The sequence below is a fragment of the Centruroides vittatus genome, unplaced genomic scaffold, assembly GCF_030686945.1.
Source record: "Centruroides vittatus isolate TY-2023 unplaced genomic scaffold, ASM3068694v2 scaffold_1167, whole genome shotgun sequence".
In the NCBI taxonomy this organism is placed as follows: Eukaryota; Metazoa; Arthropoda; class Arachnida; order Scorpiones; family Buthidae; genus Centruroides; species Centruroides vittatus.
Window position 1 is genome coordinate 1,254,296 of NW_027122671.1, and position 15,288 is coordinate 1,269,583.

The 15,288-nt window shown below is 31.6% G+C and overlaps 2 protein-coding genes across 2 annotated transcripts in view; both read left to right on the plus strand.

Annotated features, from left to right (window-relative positions):
* The window catches only part of LOC136986701 (zinc finger protein 532-like), a 29,429-nt gene that overhangs the window by 7,126 nt on the left and 7,015 nt on the right, over nt 1-15,288 (plus strand). The gene's annotated exons all lie outside the window — the stretch shown is intronic.
* On the plus strand, nt 10,150-11,276 carry LOC136986679 (uncharacterized). Its single transcript, XM_067284257.1, has 2 exons — nt 10,150-10,314; nt 11,123-11,276. Exons 1-2 carry the CDS (start codon nt 10,163-10,165, stop codon nt 11,274-11,276), a joined length of 306 nt encoding a protein of 101 aa, XP_067140358.1. The 5' UTR covers nt 10,150-10,162.

A 15,288-nucleotide genomic window follows, 5' to 3' on the forward strand; every position in this document is an offset into this window, starting at 1 on the left:
TTATTGAATTCTCATATTTCAATTAAATGAAGGAGGATTTCATTTTGTCTGACTTAGTATTAGTAAATGGCTAATCTAAAAATATGGTTTGGGTATCAAATTAAAGCTCTTATCCTGTAGATGATGCTGCTGAAGAGAGATTTGAGGAAGATAGAATGGAACCATTTTACATTTTTCAAGGTGTGGCGAGGTGGTAAAGTACAACGTTAAGTTGTAATGTTGTATGAGGGTGGATCAAATATAAACGGTAATTTTTATTAGACATTTATTGATTAATAATATACACAAGTGAAAACTTTAGTTCTTCTCTACATATCCTCCTGCAAGCTCCACACACTTTTGCCAATGATTTGGAAGCTTCAATATCCCTCTCTCATAAAAAGATTGAGGGCAAGTTATGAGCCAATTGCGTATGTGCTCCTCGACTTCTTCATTGCTTGCGAATCATTTTCCTCCAAGTGATTCCTTGAAGGGTGTGAACAAAAAATTGTCACAGAGGGACAAGTCTGGACTATAAGGAGGGTGTTCGAGGGTTTCCCAGCCCATTTCTTTTAGTTTATTCCTTGTCAAGAATGCGGTGTGAGGCCAACAACCTTGGAATCCATCGGGCACTAATTTTTGTGAAGCTAAGATGATCAGTGATAACGGATTGAACACTCCCATAGCTGATACCCACTTCTGATGAGATTTCTTCAACAGTTAACCAGCAGTCAAGTTCAGTAAGCTGTTGAATGGCACAGATGTCATCTGTAAGGCTTGTCCTTGGGCGTTGATCATGACCTTTGTTTTCGACATGTTCTCACCCACCGTTAAATTCTCTGGCCCATGTATACACACAATTCTGAGACAGTGTACTGTCCCCAAACTGTGCCTTCAACAACTAAAAATTTCCAAGGGTTTAACGTCCTCATTAGTTAAAAACTTTATGATGATGCGTTGTGCAACAGATGAATGTACCTTTTGCTCAGTCATGGCTGTACTGACGACAGAACCGAGCATGCTCGTTAACCAAGCCAGTTCCCCCACTCCTCACAAACCAAACATCAACTGCCCTTTGCATCATCTAGCTAGGAACTGTGTGTTAAGCAGAATAGCAAAATTACCATTTATATTTGATCCACCCCTGTACTTTTTACCACTTAACACTAACATGTCACATGTTAGTGCACCATCTAGATATTTAATTTTTTTAATCTTCCTGTTTCTTTTGCTAATTTTTGACTTTTTGCATTTTTTTTTTAACATTAATAAATTTAAATAAAATAAACTTAAGAATCACTTTTATTTTTTCATTGATTTACCATTAACTGTTTAATACAATGCCATTATAAACATGTTAATCTTCTGCATGCTTTTTCTTTTTTCTTTTTTTTTCTTGTTTAATTATTTAAGCTAGACATCTATAACCCACAACCTCAACATATAGACAGTCAACTGAAATGGAACTTATTCTAGCTTAAGGAGATGAACTTCCACAGCCAAGAAAGTGAAGAAAAAGTCTTATGGGTACACCATGCACAAAACCAACACCAGCACTATGAAAAGAAAAATTTACTAATGTTTTCATCTAGGGTCAATGTGAGTAAATGTGACACACTTTTCAAAACTTTTGTAACAACATTTGTTAGGATCATTATTTTACAAACAGAAATACATGACAAGGTCTACAGATGGTGTTAAAATTTAATGGAGTATTCATTTTTTCTGTATGTATGAGAAATGTTGAGCAAAAAATTTTTTTCCTGTCTAATGTTTTACCTTCAAAAGCTAAAATATGAGACACTGGGAGGTGAAAAATGAGACACCTGTTATATCACCATAAGGACTTGCCTATGACAACAGAGAGGTTAATAATCAGGTACTACAGGTTAAATGCAAGACATTTTTGTATAAAACATTGCCCCATTATATTTAGTTCCCAAGATATATAATTTTAAAAATAATTTTTTGTACAGCTTATTTTCTTGATATTTTCACATGAAGTTTTTTAATTGAAGTAAGTAGATAAGATTAAATATTCATCATTGAAAATTACTCTGTAGTTGTGTACAATATAAAAGTGTAAAATAAAACAAAATTTTAAAGACATGAGCCTAGGCCTAAGTGATTTTATTAACGTTTTTGAACAAAGTATATTACGATACCAACTATTTTATAGTACTAATAGTAAATACATATGGAATAGGCCTAAATTAAATATTTAAAGTTTAAAAAGAACTAAACTGGGTTAATAATTCAATAGGCTATAGGAAAGGAGAGAAGGAAAAATACAGTATAACACAAATTAGTAGATACACTTTTTTTTCACAAATATTTTTCATGCACTGTGTCCTCCTTCAGCAGAAGACAAATTACTTCCCTTTCTCCTCTCCTATAATGAATTATTAATAGTAAACACATAAAGCTTTATTCAATGGCCTATTAAAAAAGACATTAACATAATAAGCCTACCACTAAAGAAAATTTACATAACTAGCCCAGTCTAAATAAAATAGGCCTACACCAAAATAAAACGTTTTAGGAACAATTGATTATTTATTTAATTTGCATGGAATAAAAATAATGAAGAAAATGAAATTATACCCTACTGTTTTCTATGTATTATGTTAAGGTTAAATTAGGTGTATACCTATTACATTTCAAAAATATTAACAGGCTAAACTTAAATTAAAAAGTTTCATGAAAATTAATGACTGGTAAATAAAATCTGGTGTCTCATTTTTTTGCCTACAGTGTGTCTCATTTTCTATCTCATTTTGAAATGCACAAAACTCAGACAAAAGATGATATATGCAATAAAAAACAACTAGCAGCTGAAAGCTGCATTTGTATACTACATACAAATTTCTAATTAAATATCTGTCTTTTGCAGACATATACAGAGTAAAAGTTTGTTGAACTGACAGAAAAGTTTTTGCACCTATTTTTGTAGTGTTTCTTAAAAATTAAAAAGACTTAATGAAGCCATAGTCGTTTTCATTGAGAAAAGTTATATGTTAAAAAGCACTAAATAAACTTAATATTGTATTAGTACAGGACAGATCAGACATAGATTCAGTCAAATTTCACAACTCTCATATTTTTCAATTTTTCAGACTGTCTCATATTTACCTACATTGACCCTATATGAAATAGACATCATCAGGTACAAATGATATAGAACAAAATGGATAACAAAAATTGAATGTTTCTTAAACGTTCAAATTTATTACGTATATTTACAAACACAGTTTTGGAGATATACTGAAATCTTGCTGGTATTAGGCCAAAAATTGGAAGTACAAAGCTACATGAAGAATATGTGTTATGATAACAATAGTTGAAGAAGGTGTTGATTCTTCTCAAGAAACAAAATTCATGATGTAGCAGTGGCTCAAGAGGTTGAAATTGGAACTGCTCAGACACATTACAGCAAGCTGTTGATTTAGACTTTGCATTGGATTTTGAGGTGAAATTGAGCCATTAGTCATTCCTTTAGCCACAAAATGCCATCTTCTCGAAATAGTCATCAGCCCGAACATTCAACCAACTTATTTTGATCTTGGACCACTGGTCATAGGAATGCCCAAATTGTTTGGTTTTTCATTTTAAATGGGAAAAAGTCTGAGCTTTCATTTTAATGATTGTTGCCTTTATGGAAAGTAAAGTTGTGTTCTACCCATTCTCATGAGGTTTTGAAAACATTCTGTATGGAAAAAACTGAATTACTCAAGAATACCTAACAACATATTCTCGAGATACCCAGTAGAATTTCTGCACATGATTGCTATGAGTGGACTTCCACCACATAAGTTAACATTAAAGATCAGATCTGTAGTTATGCTTATCAGGAATGTTGACACTAAAAAGAGAGTTTGTTAATGGAACAAGATTGTATGTTTAACAACATAATTAATGTCAAGATCATGATGGGTGAACACTGCATAACCATTTATATGTTTCCTCAGATATCATAAAATCCAAGTGATAGCACTTCTCCTTTTACAATTAAACAACAGTAATTCAATCTTCCTTACACACCGGTGATTCAATCAAAAAATACACTTACGTAAAACCAGATAACCGGAAAAAACGTACAATGGGGATAAGGATTAAAGAACATAAGGCGGACATAGCACACAAAAGGCTCACAACAGCTCTCTCAACATATGCCACCGATCAAGAAGTCACGGCGGACTTTACCGCAGCTCGCATTATCCTCACCACTAACCACCCGGAACATCTCAAATTATTGGAAGCTATGGAAATATACAGAGCAGGATGTAACACCACATGCATCAATTTTAAAGATGAGTTGGCCCTTTCAGCAGCGTGGCAGTTCCTGCTGGAAGATAATTTGTAAACATTAACATCTTCGCCGCTTCGAAGCGCATGCGCGCTACACAGAACGGCGATCGTTTCGTTTAAAAAATATGTTGGAACGTTTTCACGTGACGGAATTCGAAACTCGTTTCTTTCAAAAAGGAATATATTCAAATTTATTACTACTAAGCCTGAAGAAGAGCCTAGAAGAGGCTACGAAAACGTTTGCGACCCGAATACTAATCACTCTGGTTATCTGGTTTTACGTAAGTGTATTTTTTGACAACAGTAATTTTCCATTGTCCTGGCATTCACCATGACAATGAACAAAAGCCAAAGATAGACACTTGATAAAGTTGGTATTTATTTATCAGAGCCAATTTTCAGTTAAAGGATGCTTTAAGTGGCCTTCTTGATCCAGATAGGAAAAAGATTTTATATCATTCAACCTATCCTCACCAAATTTAGCATGAATATTCTTCAAAACCCTAGAAAAAATACTGTTGGGTCTCACTTCCTGTTAACTTTAGCCCAAGCAATTTTTTATTTTGTAATTGGCAGTTTCATTATTTTAAATAATCAAATCAGTAATGTACATTTTAATTAATAAGACCATTGTTTTTTTTTTTAATAAAGTAAAAATTACATTACAAATACTAAATATATCTTCATTATTCGCCATGTCCAATCACCAGGAACAACTATTCTTCACTGCAGAGATGACCTTTCTTTGTAGGCTACTACTCTGCACAAATATGTAAAACAGTCTAAAATGTTTACAGGTGATAATCCCAACACAATTAAAAATATAACATTTCTTAGTAAAAAAAAAGATCTAGTTGTTCCTGGTGATTGGACATGGCGAGCAATGAAGATATATTTAGTATCTTATGTAATGTAATTTTTACTTTATTAAACTGTAATTTCCGCCAGCCCTTTTTTTTTACAAAGACCATTGTTTTTTATCATCCTCTCCCAACCAAACCTCAGCTATCCCCACCCCTCAAAAATCCTAGCAATGTCAGGCACATGGAGCCAGTTTATTTGATTTGGAAGTGACATGATAATGGGTAGCACTGTTTTATTTAATGGCATTTGATATTTCCTATTAATTATTTGCATAGATATCATTGCTAACTGCACATCCAACCATTGCATTGGTTTTGCAGTGATGCACTCCTTACGTGTCATTCATTGAAGTATTCACCTATCATATTTGACAGCCTGTTTCAGGATCCCACTTGATGTTTCAGAGTGCACTAAAAGGTAGAGAGTAGAGTTCCAGATTTCAACTCGTAATAACATGATAGTCCATAAAACTTAAAAAAAACATATCTCTACAACCTTATAGTTCTAAACTCTATAGGATCAAATAAGTTATTGTTATTCATTGACAATACTTGATAATAACATCAATTTTGTGTGTTAACAAAGAATATAACCTTTTTCAAAGGTGCCACTACAAAATTTCATGATACAAATTTAACTAACTAGAAAGTAGTCACTACTGAATAGGCAGTATTTTTTTTACTTAAAATTTAATTACAAATTGAAATAGTCACTATTAGTACATAGTTAATACTAAGATGGATTTGCAGATATAATACTGTTATATATGCAAGCTTTTATAATGATATTTGAAAATAATCCATTTTCTTCCTTGTATTGTTTTCTACTTTTTTCTTCTTATACAGGGTGGGTGTTTGTTACTTTTTGTGTAATCAAATAGATAATTAAATTTATAAGATAGAATTTTTGTTAAACATTAATATTACATATAATATGATGTTTTTATCATTTCCTTTACACAGGATGGTAGCAAGTCTTTTCCTGGCAAATTATTTTCAAAAAGTAACAGGGTAATCACTAGATCTTTTTGTCAATGTGTATTATGTCAGTCATACACTAAACAATATGTAAATTCCACCTCCTCCAGCCCTTCTATCTTAGAGGATTGTTGTAATCTCATTCTCTAATGAAAATAGGCAATATTGTCAATTACAAAGTTGTAATACATGAAAAATACTGCAAAATATATGGACTGAGATGACAAGTTTTATGGCATAGTCATGATGCTAGTCTAAACAGAAGAAATCCAAATGTACACAAGTAGTTTCAATATTTTACAGATGCCATCTTCAGGCAAAATGTAGAATGAGAACAAAATTTTAAACGGATATAATATATGTTAATGAGTTTTAAATAGATGCTCTTAATTGAAATGACACTTTGCTGACAATTTTCCAAAGAAATTTATAAAATTATTTTTTTCCACATGGAAAACATTTTGGAATGCCAAATCCTATTTGGGATTATATTTGGCATAAATTAAATTCTCTGTTATATACTGTCAACAATAATTGAAAGTAGAATACAGTTCTGGCCAAATGGCTGTCAAAATTTTATTATTGAATGTTTTTATTATGTGTTTATCTTATTTAATGACTCTGTGTATATTTTGTTGTTGCATCTACATCAAAATCTCTTAAATTAATCCACTAGTTGATTATACCAAGCAAGACAGTGGTGATGTAATTACTGTTGAATTTTAAATAAAATTAAGTTTTTACAATAAATCTGTTCAGTATACTGTTAAGTGTCATTGATTTTTAACATATTTCAACTTAAAGCATTTCAGGGTTAAAATGGCAACAGAATAAATTTGCATTATTTGCACATACATACAAGCCGTTTGACATGTTTGAATGAAAGTGACCTGACAACTCTGCAAATAACTAATGGCTATTGCATTGCCATTTCTGAAACTATATACAGTAGAGAGTCGTTAATCGGAACCCTGGTAATTGGAACGATTTTCAGTCGGACTGTGTCGTGCTGAATCGAACGTTTTTGATACTAGATTTACTTCTAAAGTATAATTTTCATGTTTTTATATTCTTCAATATATTTATTTTGTTTGTACAAAATGAAGAAATAATTTTTAACGATACGATAGCCTCGATTATTATTATAAAAATTTTCGTTAGGCTTAAAATCGACGAAAATTCAACACGAAGCAACACGCAACGGAGAAAAATTTGAACATCGGACAGGTTAATATATTTTTTCGTACATAATCGGTAATCGGAACAAATCACTAATTTGAACAACCCCAGTCCCCAATTGATTCCGATTTCCGACTCTCTACTGTATCTGAATGTATTTTGAAAAGAATCAGAATCAAGAATCATATTGGAATTGAGACTTTTTAGTGGAATATGCATCAGTATTGGAATCATTATAAATTTTAGTATTATTTTAGATTTATTTTGTTAAATAATTCTATGAATATAATGTAAATATATTTAAAAACATATACATATATATCTACTACATATTAAAAATCAAAATTGTTAAAAGAAGTACTTTCATTTTGTAGTAAAAAATATGTATTTTGTAAAATAAATCTAAGAATAAAGTTACTTTGATGTTCAATAAACTTGTGTAAGAATTTTATTTTAATATTGAAAATATCTATTATAAATTTATCTTGGAGTCCACAGACTACATTCTATATAATTGAATGCTCTTTCTTTATTTAAATTTACATAGATATATCTGTTCCTTCTCAATTAAATATGTTTTTCAAATTTTTATAATAGTGTTTTTTAGGTAAACACTTACTCAAACCTTTTAAACATGCAGCCAAATTTGTTAACTTCTAACGTTTTCGGTCTTGTTAAAAGACCTTTCTCAAAAACGTTAGAAGTTAATAAATTTGGCTGCATGTTTAAAAGGTTTTCGAGTAAGTGTTTATCTATTGAGTAATATGCAGTCTCAGAAGAATTAGTATTTTTAGGTTTCATTTTTTTAGAGAAATATGTATTATTGAATTCATTTTTTACTGAGCAAGATAGTTGTGTTGAAATCCAATATATGTTAATTTCTTAATGTATATTGTAAACAAAACATTAAAAATTAATAATAATTGAAATATTAATGTGAAATTATGTAAATTAGCTAACTCACTACTCATCACACCAGAATTACTTCAAAAATTACGTACCCAGAACCTTTTAAGGTAGGCCTGGCCAACCCGCGGCCCGTCACATTAAATTGTGTGGCCTGCAAAGCGATATTATATATCTATTAAAACTTTTGTTTCCCGTTATCTGTATACCAAAACAATTAAATAAATGAAAATTTGCATGTGTCATTGTTATAATGCACAAGTATGAGTACAAACTCTTGGTAAAACAATAAAATCTTATTCATTTTGTATTTGTTTTACTTTTTTAAAAGCATGTTTGCCTAAACTGTGTCCCACTGTAATATTATGCATGATCAAAGTGGCCTGCGAAACAATTTGGGTGGGCCAGGTTTGTTTTAAGGTGTGATCACGTATAAATATTGACAAACGAAAGTTTTTGAAGCTCTTCTGGGCTCTGCTTTAGGTTCCAATCAGTTTCTATATGGATGTTCGATATCCGTTAAATATCAGTTTGTTATGCACATGTGTAACGAACTGATATTTAACAGATATCGAACATCCATATAGAAACTGATTGGAACCTGAAGCAGAGCCCAGAAGGGGTTCAAAAACTTTCGTTTGTCGATATTTATACATGATCACACCTTAAAAGGTTCTGGGTATGTAATTTTTGATATAAATTAGCTTAAATAAACATGGGTTTTCAGTATATTTTAGAATTTTTATCTTTGACCCCTAAAATAGTTTCTAATAAAACTGACCCCCATGAAAATATTTAAATTAAGCTCCCCCAATATAGTTCTTTTCCTATAGAATTAGTTTCCACAATATTATGCAAATTAAGTTTAAAAAAATTGTCCATTTTCTGATGTCATTACTCAATCTTTGACCTCTTGTTAACAATGTTAATGCTTCTGGATTTGATGTCAGTCCCAGATGGGCCTCTAGATTAGCAGCTTCAACAAGCATCTAGAGCAGTGTTTCCCAACGTGGGGCAATTTGATTGTAAAGGGGTGCAATTCGAAAATGGACTCTGCCCAAGTTTAAGTTAACCGTATAGCCGCTGTATGCCATATTTATTGTGAATATTGATTTAAGTTAGTTTTAATTTTCTTTGTTCTCTGTTTCCCTTTCCTTCTAGAACTTTCCTTTATAACCCTTTTCCCTTGGGGTGGGATTAACAATTCTGAAAACCACTGAGAACAAAGAATGAACGAGGCCTGAGGCCGGTGAAAGAAGAGAAAGGACATTCTTTGCCCAGACCTCGAGGTGGGCAGACTTGAGTTGTGGTGTTTCAAGTCGCGTTTGGCAATGACTGGAAAGTGCAAGAGACTTTGATGAAAGGATCAGGTTTTATGGTGGTTACGATAACACAGTGTGGCAATTAAGTACAAGAAATACTTCAACAAACACGACGAGACACCTTCCAAAAGAGTTCAATGTATATGTTGGGAGGCATAAGAATTGTAGAAAGGCTTATGTGGGGCATAGCACAATAAAGGTTGGGAAACACTGGTCTAGAGCCTTGGTAAATCTTAGTTCTAAATTATGCCACTACGGTAAACAGCACCAGTTGCGGGAACTGGTTTTGTCAGTTTCAAGTCATAGTTACAAATGGTTTTCTCTTTGTTCAGTCTAGTCTTGGTTAAAATGGAGTGCACTATATGCCATTTGAAATATAAATATAAACAAAGTTTAAGCAAACACATGAGAGAGAAACAAAAAAAAGGTTAAAGCAATGATAGTTTTAAAAATATTTAAATGTAGTTTGTGTTTAAGTGAATATCAAAAAAAAGAAGAAATATTGTTACATTTTGGCAAAGTACATGAAATTTTTTATCTAATAATAATCATACATTTAATTCATTTAGTGATTTTAAGAAATGAAAACAGAAATATGAAGTGAAAAATACCATTAAGTACATTATAATGAGTGGTTCAGAAAAGAACATTATGCCTAATAGTTCTGTATATTATAACTGTCATAGATCTGGTTATTTTAAAAGTAAGGGAAAAGGTATTCGTCATTTAAACATACAAGGAAGCAAAAAATTGATGAATTCTGTCTATCCTAGATTAAAGTGAGCATAAAAGATAATGAAAAGTGTATTGTTACCTTCACTCTGTCAAACATCAAAATGAATTATGTCATACAGTTTTGTCATCAAAGGAGAGAAGTACAGTGATACATCGGTTTTCATCGATAATTCGTCTGAAAATAATCAACAAAAACCGAGGCAATTATTTCCATATGAATCAATGTAAATCCAATTAATTTGTTTTAGACAGTCCAAAATACATACCAAAAACACATTTTATAGAGAATTAATATAGCGTTAAATACTAAAAGCAATAAGAAATTAATATAAAAGACTAATCTAAAGGAAAGCAATGGAATTGTTTGGCTAGACGCGCAGGGTAATGTTTTGTCTTATAGAAGCTAGTTGGACATGAGCTTCTAGCCTATATCGCCCCGTGGTAAAGTGTGACGTAATTGTCATGTAATAGTAGTTGTATACGTTTATGATGTTTGTATCGCGGGGAATAATGCCTACCAGGAGGTCCGTTTAAGGATAACTGGCCCCTATTCAGGTGTTACAGACATGAAGAAAACCCACTGACCAGCCCGTTCTGGTGAAGCGCAAACCCACAACCGAACTCCTAGTGTTCAGGGAATGGAAACGTTGGCCAATGGTGGGCCATCATAGAGTAATGCTCACAGAATGAGAAATAACGCCACACTGAGCCAGAAATCATGTGGGTCACCCTTTGTTTTTGCAAAATTAGCAGCAAGGTCACTTGGGCATGCCGATGAAAACAGACAAATTTTTTGTGAAAAAAATCATCGAAAACAGAGGTATTAGTTTATATTAGCAACAAAAATTCAAGGAAACCTTTCAATGCCATAATAGAGGAAGTCAGAGACAGCCTATCAACTTCTGAAGAGCTACAAAGACTTCATTTAGTAACCAGAAAGGATCTACATAATATTGAGAGTAGTTTCCAATTGTCATCAAATTCTGTAAAACATATGATTCAATAAGTGTAGATACCTGGGTGAATGAAATGAGAGATGGCAGTGATAATTGTGTGTTGTTTTATAAACCATAAGGTACAAAATGTGAAGAATATCTTCATTTATCAGAATCTGATTTTGTTTTAGTTATTATGAATGATGGTCAGGCTTTTAGGTTAGAAAAATATGGAAATGATGCTGTGTGTATTGTGGGACCCATGGACTTAATACTTATGATTTTGAATTAATATCACTGATAATAATTGATGATATGCAACAAAGTTTCCATTGTGCTTTTTTGTTTAGTAACAGAACTGACAAGGAATATTACAGAACAAGTAAGCTACTTGTCACCAAACATATTTATGTCAGATATGGCTGGTTCATTTTTCAATGCATGGGTGCATGTTATGGGAGACTTGCTCAAAGATTATATTGTTTGTGGCATATTGACCATGCATGGCACAAGAACCTCTGTAAAATAAAGTCTAAAGAGAAAAAGACTGAAGTGTATAAAATCATATGATCACTGATGCAAGAAACAGATGAAGAAACGTTTAATTAATTTTAGAAGCAGCAGTGATAAAGTTGGTTGATGATCCTGACACAACTGAGTTTGGACAATCTTTCAAAGAAAATTATATGAAAACTGCAAAATATTGGACTTATTGCTACAGACTACATTGTGGCCTAAATACAAATATGCACATAGAGAATGTGAATAAGTGCATTAAACACATATATTTGCAAGGAAAGAGAGTAAAGCCTCTAGATAAAGCCATTCACACTTAAATGACTTTTTCAAGAGATAAGATATATGATAAAATCATTGTCATGCATAAAGGAAAAGTAACAAGCAAGCTTTCTGATCTGAGAAAAAGGCACAAAACTAGCTTAAGCTTATGCAAAAATCTTGTTATAAAAGAGGATAACACATGGAAAATTCCTTCATCAAATGGATCAGATATCTATACAGTTGCTATGGTAAAAGAAAATTGTGAATGTCAAATAGTATGTAATGAGTGTAAATCTTGCATTCATATGTACACGTGCACATGCATTGATTCAGCTATCAAATTCAATATGTGAGAACACATTCATCTTGTTTGCCAATTGGGAGCTGAATCAGTTTCAAAACAGTATGAAGGCAGGGAGAAAGAAGGCTTCTTATATGGGAGAATAATAATAAAAGAAAAAAAGAAGTTGAAAATTTACAATTTGTAGAAGAATTTGAAGGCTTAGAGAGACTACTGAAATCTGTACAGCCCATATTAGAGGTAATTAGAGCAAATATTAACAAACAGAATTTTAATGAAACAAAAGAATCAAAAAAGAAAAACATTGAGCCCCAATGAGGATTTATTTCCAGTAAGAAAAGGAGAAAGGATGTTAAAGTTGCCAGAGCATTATCAAAACCCTCCACAGGAGAACTGAGCACATTGCTTTGAATATCCTAAGTTCAGCAAATTCTGAGGGACAATCTGCTTCATGCAAGAATCTTGTTAGTGTAATAGTTTTTTCTAATCAAAGCTTTTAAGAAATCTTATTTTACTATTTTATAGTATAATACCAGTTTTTCAACATTGACATTCCTCATATTAGTGTATTGTGTTATCAGGGACAGAACTGGATAGGAACATTAGGATGATGTCCATACCATACCCATTTGACATTTTATTTATTATAAAAATTACATCTTGAGATTTGGTTCTATCTGCCCTTATGGGATAAAAGAATGTTAAATATGTTACCATTTAATGTTGAAAAGTACTGCATATAAGGAATTATACTGCAATTATGTAGTATATTATAATTTGTTTAGAAAATAAACGTTTAGAAATTGCAAAGTTGTAGTTATTAAAGAAAAACGTGCCAAGTAGTTCCCCCTAACAAACATTACATCCCTTCCACCTATAATTGACTGAGTGAGATGAGGTGTTAGTCTTGAACCCTGTCTTTTTCTCTAAATATCCTTTCCAAAATAATAATATCCAGACAATATGATGGTTGTGTATGTCATGTGAGTAATGAATTTATAATTTAATGCAAACAGTAATGTTTTTTAGGCTATATGAGCTGCTCACTTGCGAAATTGATTAACTCCACAAAACAAAAAGTATAAAAATTGATAATATAAATTATTTCTTAAAATTCCTTTTAAACTTTAAATTTAAATAAATATGGTAAAATGTATTTTTATATATCGTTATATTAAAGCTATATATAAAATTAGTTACGAGAAAAATGTAAAAATAATAATAATTATATTAAGGATTTACAAATGGAGTTAATCGGTTTGGCCTGTGAATGGCTCATATACTTATGCATATTACAGAACATTCAATTACTACTAACACTTCTCTCTGTGGAAGAATATCAAATTTTAAGTCCCCCTACGTTTTATTTTATTTGTAATTCCATCTGATAATCTTACAATATTAATTTTTTATAGAATAATTCATTTTTAAGCAAGGTGTCTATTCATAAATTTATTTTATTTTCACTTTTAACTAATAATTTTGAACAAAGCATTTATAATTTATAATTATGAATAGAAAACACAAGTATTGTACTGGTATATTTTAAACTACACAAACTACATTCCGTTTTATTTAACATGTAACAAGTTCAACAATGTTGACAGTATGATATGATAAACAAATGATAAGCATATAGTGCACTCTATTTTAACCAAGACTGAACAAAGAGAAGCCCATGTGTAATTACGATCCGAAACTGACAAAACCAGTTCCCGTGACTGGCGCTGTTTGCCATAGTGGCATAATTTAGAATTAAGATTTACCAAGGCTCTAGATCAGGGCTTCTTAAACTATAAGTCGCGACCCCATTTGGGGTCGGGGTCGCTTAGCGAAATCTTGGAGTCACGAGATTTTAATGCAAAATATTGAAAATAATTTTTGAGAGTTTGAAAATGGCATGCTTTGTGTCGTAGGTTTCGTGAGTTGTACTTTGTGTCACTTCTGGTGCAGTGAGACAACGATTCAGCAACACTGATTGTAGTGTGAACTAGTGTAGTGTTGTTGCTTTTCAGTGTATTCAGTTGTCTCTGTTCCATTGTAACACAAGAGTGAACTGTGGTAGTACACCATTATTGTTTTTGCAAATTTGTATATATCTTCAATATATATGTATATTTTCATTGTATTTCATATGTATATTGCAAAATATTTATATATATCTATTTTATATTTGGGGGGGGGGGGTCGCGAAAAAAAAATCACTATTATAAATGGGGTCATAAAAAAAGTTTAAGAAGCCCTGCTCTAGATGCTTGTACAAGTTTCCAATTAAGGTATGGCTGAGTGGACACCCCCAGCAGAGATGTTCTAGAAGTTTCTAGAAACATCTGGACTAAATAAAGTATTATAAAGATCTAAAATAAAATTTTTAATTTAAAAAGAAAATTGTTTAAGTAAGAGAAATAAAATATTTGTATGGCAACATATACTTCACAAAGAGTTGACATTAAATAAAAATATTACATTTGAAATATTATTTATCAATAGGAAATTAATATTTTTAATTATGTTGAATTAAAATAGAGAATAGAGTGTATAATAATTATTATTGCAATTGATGTTTAGTTTTTAATAATGGAACAGAAATTAATAAAATAAGAAACATTTTGTTGATTTGTTTATTATTTATTAAAAGTGGTTGTAAATACTATTTGATGTTATAACGATTGGTAAACAGATAACACAAGACAATCATTAACAGTAGTAGATGATTGCTAGAAATATTATGCTTTAAACACAGACCAATGGCATCATAAAAAAGAAATTTAGACATCCACAACATCATTGCTGTTAATATTACATGATTTGACGTAAAAAAGCTGCACAAGACCTTTGACAAGGATGAAGCAGTTCACACAACAGGAGACATAGGGTCACTAAATAAAAAGAGGGAAATATACAAAAATAGGGCCTTGGCCCACTAATTTAAGGGAAGAGTCCTAAATAGGGCAACAATACTGTTTTAAGTGTCACATTAATTGATAAGTTTACATAGGAAA